Here is an 8046-nt window from a genome sequence, read left to right as displayed (position 1 = left end):
AGTTTAACCAGAGACTAGATACACACGTTATAGATAGACAATATAGTTATAGATAGACAATACCTGTGGAGGTGGCCACCAAACAGGACAACCAGAGACACTACAAACACACACACACACACACACCTCACTCAGAGCTCACAGGGGGTGCCAGTGACACACACACACACACACATCACTCAGAGCTGACAGGGGGCGCCAGTGAGACACACACACACACACAAAGTGCAGACATCAGGAGTGCAGGGCTTAACAGTGGTCTTTAATAAGTCAGAGGTCAGAGGTCAAAAGCATTGCTTTAGGTCGCTTTTAAAATGTCCACATTGCTGTCTGCAGGCATGCAGTCCTTACTCCAAGCACACCCGGCCGACTGCTACTGCTGCTGCTGTTGCATAGGGCCTGGCAGAACGGTTAAGAAGGAAGATTTGTTCCATAGAAAAATAGAAAAAAATATTCTAAAACCTTTTTGTAACAAAATATTTTCATATTCTCTAAAATGAGACACATGTTCTATCAAATTAGCCTGACTGGTGAGTGCGGGAGAGATTGAGAGGGATTCATCGTGAGTGTGTGGTTATGTGCGTGTGTGTGTGTGTGCATGTATATATGTGATAGCTTCTGCTACTTTTTGGAAGCATCGTAGTGCTTACACAAGCTGGGGCCCTGCTCAGTCTAGCGCAGGGAAATCATGGTGTTTGGCATCATAGAGCTGAGGACCTGCTTAGCTACGGGAGCCTGTGGCCATTTTGACCTGTGCAGTGCCCTGTCAGTTAAAGGGCACCATTTGGAGAGAGATGCTACAGGAACGCCTTGCCTTCTCATGTACTCCAATCATTTAAAAACTAAATTTAAAAAATAAAACATTTCCCCTCTCTATCTCCCTCTCTCTCTCAAACACACACACACACACACATCGGCTTGCATAATGTGGTCAGCATAGTGCATGGCTTTGGGTTTGGGTTTGTCCGGTGCGTCGCCTTGGGGCATCTCGTGGGTCAGTAACGAGGTTGGCTGGCGTCCTTGGCGAATCTGGAGACGTACGCCTCATAGATTACATCCAGGAAAGAGGAGTCATTCTGAAACAGAGAAGAGCAAATGCTGGTTGGTTAATGGCGCTTAACGTGCACATTTACACTCCGGACACGTTTACTCTCTCGACACGTTTACTCTCTCGACACGTTTACACTCTCGACACGTTTATGCTCTAGAAGGTGGTTTTGGCGCACCTGTGAGGTGTGTGACAGTAGAGTGGAGTAGATTTCGCTGTATGCGTTGTGCAAAGGTAGAGTAAAATCACCTATATCAGGTAAGAGTGGAGCAGACTCACCTGTAGGAGGTGTGTAAAGGTGGAGCAGACTCACCTGTAGGAGGTGTGTAAAGGTGGAGCAGACTCACCTGTAGGAGGTGGACGAGCGTGGCCTGTAGCTGGGTCCTGCTCAGGGTTCTGGGCTCCTCGGGGGCAGCTGGGGGCAGACAGGGGGTCTGGGGGCAGCTGGGCTCTTCTGCCCCACGGGGCAGTTTGGTCTGGGAGAACACACTCGGGGACATGAGCAGAGTGGGGCCCACTGCGGCCGGGACACCCTGCAGAGGAGACAACACACACACACACACACACGCACGCACGCACGCACGCACGCACACACACACACACACACACACACACACACAGGAGCGGAGGGGGCATGGTGAATATGCTCAGAATATCACACAACCATGCGAGCGAGCGCGCACACACACACACACACACACGTACACACACAGTGCATCATGTTTTTTTGAGTAGCATCCTTTTTAATGAGTTTAGCCTGCTTGCACCACCTCTTCTGATAGTATGCTGTGTATGAAGTGTGCTATCTGCCAGGTGGTGTGTGTGTGTCTGTGTGTGAGTGTGTGTGTGTGTGTGTCCTGTGATCCTCAGCCTGCGGTCTCACCTGGAAGTGCTGGCTGGAGCTGGGTCCGGTCAGGGCGGCGCTGTCGGCCTCTGTGGACCGGGCCTGGTGCTGGCTCTGGTGGAAGCAGGGGGCCAGGGGGGGCCGAATGGACTCAGACGCCTGGTGCTGGTGCTGGTTCTGGTTCTGGTGCTGGTTCTGGTTCTGCTCTTGGTTCTGCTCTTGGTTCTGCTCCTGCTGGACCAGCTGCAGGCGCTGCAGCAGCTCGTGAGGGGACACCACACCTGTGCCCACCTGCGCAGGCAGCACACCTGAGCTCACCTGGAGAGGGTGGGGGGGGGGCTGAAGTGGGGGGGGCTGCAGGGGCTTGCTGGGGCTGAAGAAGAGTGGCTGGGTGGGGGGGGGCTGGGGGTGGGGAGGAGGGGGGTGATGGAGGTGCTGAAGCATTTGAGGATGCTGGTGGATTTGAGGGTGGGGCTGTTGTTGCATTTGAGGGTGCTGGTGGATTTGAGGGTGGGGCTGTTGTTGCATTTGAGGGTGCTGGTGGATTTGAGGGTGGGGCTGTTGTTGCATTTGAGGGTGCTGGTTGAAGTGGGGGTGCTGCTGGATTTGGGGGTGCTGGTTGAAGTGGGGGTGCTGCTGGATTCGGGGGTGCTGCTGGAAGATCCCAGTTAGCGTGTCCATGGGGCGTACCGGCTGGAGTCCCGAGACGAAGGTGGGGGGGGGAGCGGTGGGGTAGCACGGGGCAGATACAGACGAGGAGGGGGGCATCGGGGCAGGATGGAGAGCAAGGGGGTTGGGGAAGAGTTTCTGGAGCGGGTCTCCTCCTCCTCGCTGGAGGCCGTTCTCACACACGCGCTTGTCGGGCGAGTCGGCGAGCAGCTGCATCTCTGGCGCCCCCCGCAGGCCGCTCATCAGCATCTGGATGGCAGCGCAGGGCTGGGGCGCCCCTGCAGCAGCGCTGGAGGACGAGGGGGGGCGTGGGGGGGGCGCGCCCATCAGAGGACCTCCGCCAGGGCTCACCGGCACCGCCTGGGCGGAGGGGTCGTCGTAGGACAGGGAGCGCACCACCGCCGGACGACCTCCGGCCCCGGGTCTGCCTGATCCACCGCCCGTGTGCTGCTGCTGGACCAGTGGGCCCGTGTGGTGCTGCTGGACCAGTGGGCCCGTGTGCTGCTGCTGGACCGGTGGGCCCGTGTGCTGCTGCTGGACCGGTGGGCCCGTGTGGTGCTGCTGCTGGACCGGTGGGCCCGTGTGGTGATGCTGCTGGACCGGTGGGCCCGTGTGGTGCTGCTGCTGGACCAGTGGGCCCGTGTGGTGATGCTGGACCGGTGGGCCCGTGTGCTGCTGCTGCTGCTGGTGAGGCTGAGGGAAGGAGGGGGGCGGCTGGGATCCAAACAGAGACACCAGAGAGATGGGCTTAGAGTCGCCATCCTGATATGAGAGAGGAGGAGAGGGAAAGAAGGAGGGAGGGAGAGAGGGAGGGAGAGAGAGAGAGAGGGGGGAGAGAGAGGGAGAGAGAGGGAGAGATGGAAGGAGGGAGAGAGAGAGGGGAGAGGGAGGGAGAGATGGAAGGATGGAGGGAGGGAGAGAGATTGGGAGGGAGAGGGAGAGATGGAAGGATGGAGGGAGGGAGAGAGATTGGGAGAGATGGAAGGAGGGAGAGAGAGAGGGGGAGGGAGAGAGATGGAAGGATGGAGGGAGGGAAAGAAGGAGGGAGAGAGAGGAGGTAGGGAGAGAGAGAGGGAGGGAGAGATGGAAGGAGGGAGGACGGGAGAAGAGGAGAAAGAGGGAGAGAGGGATAGAATGAGGGAAGAGTGGCGACGGGGAGGAAGAAATAGAGAAAAAACAGAGTGAGAGAGGGAGAGAAAGGAGGGAGAGAGAGAGAAGTGAAGAGGGGACAAATAGAACAGGAGTAGTACAGAGCGACAGAAAGAGAGAGAGAGAGAGGGGAAGAGAGAGAGAGAGATAGAAGTGAAGACAGTGGGGAGAGAAACAAAAAGATTAGCTGATCATTTCTGTCATCAGTGCTACTAAAAAAGGCGCACACACACACAGACACACACACACAGAGACACAGACACACACACACAGAAAAGGTTTTATTTAGGGCTCTGCAGGAGAAGCATGTGGAGCGTGAGGTGGTCTGGACTTTGTCACCGGGGGAGAAGGCTTCAGAGCAGAGGATGCTGGGTATGTACACATCACACCTGATTACCACGGCAACCACACACTGCACCCAACAAACACACACTACAATCCACCAAACACACACTTTAACACTCCCCCAGAGAGAGAGAGAGAGAGAAAGAGAAAGCGAGAGAGGGGACAGAGAGAGAGAGAGAGAAGAGGGAGAAAGAGAGAGAGAGACAGAGAGAGGAGAGGGAGAAAGAGAGAGAGAGAGGTGGGAGAAAGATAAAGAGAGAGAGAGATGTTACAAATCGTAAATTACTTTAGATACAGTTTTTTTTTTAAATAAGTTTCCTTTAGATTTAGATTTAAGAATACATGTTTAAGTTTTCTTTAAACATGGATTTAGGGAGAGAGAGAGAGAGAGTGAGAAGAGGGGGAGAGGTGGGAGAAAGAGAAAGAGAGAGAGAGAGAGTGAGAAGAGGGGGAGAGGTGGGAGAAAGAGAAAGAGAGAGAGAGAGAGAGAGAGAAGAGGGGGAGAGGTGGGAGAAAGATAAAGAGAGAGAGAGAGAGTGAGAAGAGGGGGAGAGGTGGGAGAAAGATAAAGAGAGAGAGAGAGAGTGAGAAGAGGGGGAGAGGTGGGAGAAAGATAAAGAGAGAGAGAGAGAGAGAGTGAGAAGAGGGGGAGAGGTGGGAGAAAGAGAAAGAGAGAGAGAGAGAGTGAGAAGAGGGGGAGAGGTGGGAGAAAGAGAAAGAGAGAGAGAGAGAGTGAGAAGAGGGGGAGAGGTGGGAGAAAGATAAAGAGAGAGAGAGAGAGTGAGAAGAGGGGGAGAGGTGGGAGAAAGAGAAAGAGAGAGAGAGAGAGTGAGAAGAGGGGGAGAGGTGGGAGAAAGAGAAAGAGAGAGAGAGAGAGTGAGAAGAGGGGGAGAGGTGGGAGAAAGAGAAAGAGAGAGAGAGAGAGTGAGAAGAGGGGGAGAGGTGGGAGAAAGATAAAGAGAGAGAGAGAGAGTGAGAAGAGGGGGAGAGGTGGGAGAAAGAGAAAGAGAGAGAGAGAGAGTGAGAAGAGGGGGAGAGGTGGGAGAAAGAGAAAGAGAGAGAGAGAGAGAGCTACAGGGGGGGAAACGTTAACATTAGCCAGTCAGGTTGGTTTCATTGGTTTCATTGGTCGCTTGCTCATCTGCTTGTCAGGGTTTTGATTCACTTTGTTTTTATTGTTTTTATAGTTGTTTTTGTTGTTTTTAAATGTCATCATTTTATTATTATCTTTATAGAATAAATTCTGTATTCTGTATTATTATATTTCATTATATCCTGGGTGTATTGGCAATTAATTTGTATGCATTCACTACCACTAGTCTGATTATTATTTACTCATTGTATATTTAAATTCTGTAGGAATACATTATACACAAGCTAGAAGGTAAGTGTAGTAATCTTACAGTGGAGGCACCGTGCTATTGAATGTATTGCCTTTCAATACTCCTGATACTCCTCAATACTGCTGTTCCTGGTAGACAGGAACTCTGCAAGTTCCCCATTCCACCGCTGAGAGCTCCTGTTGGATCCTGTTGTGCCACTGTTGTATAGCCTACTGTTGTATAGTGTTGCATAGCCTACTGTTGTATAGCTACTGTTGTATAGCCTACTGTTGTATAGTGTTGCATAGCCTACTGTTGTATAGCTACTGTTGTATAGCCTACTGTTGTATAGTGTTGCATAGCCTACTGTTGTATAGCTACTGTTGTATAGCCTACTGTTGTATAGTGTTGTATAGCTACTGTTGTATAGCCTACTGTTGTATAGTGTTGTATAGCTACTGTTGTATAGCCTGCTGTTGTATAGTGTTGTATAGCCTACTGTTGTATAGCCTACTGTTGTATAGTGTTGTATAGCCTACTGTTGTATAGCCTACTGTTGTATAGTGTTGTATAGCCTACTGTTGTATAGTGTTGCATAGCCTACTGTTGTATAGCCTGCTGTTGTATAGCCTACTGTTGTATAGCTACTGTTGCATAGCCTACTGTTGTATAGCTACTGTTGCATAGCCTACTGTTGTATAGTGTTGTATAGCTGCTGTTGCATAGCCTACTGTTGCATAGCCTACTGTTGTATAGTGTTGCATAGCCTACTGTTACATAGCTACTGTTGTATAGCCTACTGTTGTATAGCTACTGTTGTATAGCTACTGTTGCATAGCCTACTGTTGTATAGCTACTGTTGCATAGCCTACTGTTGTATAGTGTTGTATAGCTGCTGTTGCATAGCCTACTGTTGTATAGTGTTGCATAGCCTACTGTTACATAGCTACTGTTGTATAGCCTACTGTTGTATAGCCTACAACAGTTGTGTCCACCTAGCAGCTGAGTATATTCAATCCTGGCACATCCTGAGAGAAAGGCCCATGTTCCATGATCAATAACATAATCATTCATTTCATCCATCATTTTCTGTGTTGTCTCCTTCTTTCTGTTCATTTAATCAGCCAGGTGTTACGATCATTATTTGTATTATTACTATTATTGTTATTATTATTTTATTGAATGTTTTGGCAATACTGTAAAATCTACATTCAAGCCAATAAAGCTTGTTGAATTGAATTGAGAGAGAAAGAAAGAGAGAGAGAGAGAGAGAGAGAGAGAGAGAGAGAGAGGGACAGAGGGGAGAGAAAGAAAGAGAGGGAGAGAGGATGAATATATTGATGATAAATATTGATGGATCAATCTTCTTTGTGTACATGTAAATACTTTGTTTGATAATTCAGCTATTTAACTTAAATTGATTGATAGATGTGTCTGTAAGTGTAAGCATATAATATGGGTTTGCATTAGTTTTATTTTCTTTTTTCTATTATCTTTTCTACAGTATAGCACTATTGCTGAAGCTATTACCGTCCTCTGAGTTGTATTGCCATTTATCCTTTTATTTCACTTATTTTCCCTTTCATTTTTTAATTTGATCTTTATACCAATATTAATGTAAAGTTGATTATCAACATGTTATACCTGCAGCTTTGGCAACAATGACTTTATTCATTCATGCCAGAAAGAGAGAGACAGTGAGAGAGAAAAGGACAGAGCAAAAGAGAGAGAGAGAGCGAGGAAGAGAGAGAGGAAGAGAGAGAAAGAGAGAGTGAGAGAGAGAGGAAGAGAGCGAGGAAGAGAGAGAAAGAGAGAGTGAGAGAGCGAGGAAGAGAGAGAGGAAGAGAGAGAAAGAGAGAGTGAGAGAGAGAGGAAGAGAGCGAGGAAGAGAGAGAAAGAGAGAGTGAGAGAGCGAGGAAGAGAGCGAGGAAGAGAGAGAAAGAGAGAGTGAGAGAGAGGAAGAGAGCGAGGGTTCAGTGGCTTTCAGTGGTTCTCAGTGGCTTTCAAGGACTCTAAGGACCAGATGCACTTGAGCTGGTGCTTGACTCACATTTTACCCTACGCCACCGCTCAGCTGTCTCGAGTCACACACACACCCTACCGCCACCACTCAGCTGTCTCGAGTCACACACACACCCTACCGCCACCGCTCAGCTGTCTCGAGTCACACACACACACACACACCCTACCGCCACCACTCAGCTGTCTGGTCACACACACACAGACCCTACCGCCACCACTCAGCTGTCTGGAGTCTCACACACACACACACACACACACACACACACACACACACACACACACACACACACACACACACACACACACACACACACACACACACACACACACACACACACACACACACACACACACACACACACACACACACACCACAAGACGCAGTTTGCGTCTGTGCTTAAGGTGCTACTTGGCCATGCCAGCAAATCTGGGGCTACCCGTGGGAGTGGTGTTGGGCAGAAGCACAAAGGTCAAAGGTCAGAGGTGAAAGGTGAGGGGTGGGGGCAGCGTACCTGGTGCTGCAGCATCCTCTGCCGCTCGCTGGGCTTGAGAGGGATGGGCTTGACCAGGTGCGGGTTGTCATGGATCACGCTCCCTCCGCCCCCAATCTCCAAGGGCTCCGAGCTCACCTTGCCCTGAGGAGCGGG

General features: G+C 50.3%; 1 protein-coding gene across 1 annotated transcript in view; it reads right to left on the bottom strand.

Annotated features, from left to right (window-relative positions):
- Positions 1–241: 241 nt before the first annotated feature.
- dcp1b (decapping mRNA 1B) overlaps positions 242–8046 on the bottom strand; it is an 18609-nt gene continuing 10804 nt past the window's right edge. The window contains exons 6-9 of the mRNA XM_076297484.1: positions 7912–8034; positions 1932–3323; positions 1396–1581; positions 242–1076 (exon numbers count right to left, since the gene is read on the bottom strand). Of these exons, the coding sequence (XP_076153599.1) occupies positions 996–1076; positions 1396–1581; positions 1932–3323; positions 7912–8034 (1782 nt within the window). The 3' untranslated portion in view covers positions 242–995. The remainder of the gene's footprint in view (positions 1077–1395; positions 1582–1931; positions 3324–7911; positions 8035–8046) is intronic.

This window comes from Alosa pseudoharengus, unplaced genomic scaffold (genome assembly GCF_046254945.1).
Source record: "Alosa pseudoharengus isolate Yale_2024_CS ecotype anadromous, Long Island Sound unplaced genomic scaffold, YU_APseudo_1.1 YU_APseudo_1.1_scf_20, whole genome shotgun sequence".
Lineage (NCBI taxonomy): Eukaryota > Metazoa > Chordata > Actinopteri > Clupeiformes > Clupeidae > Alosa > Alosa pseudoharengus.
Note: the sequence above shows the minus strand (reverse complement) of the source record. Positions and strands in the feature narration are given on the sequence as shown.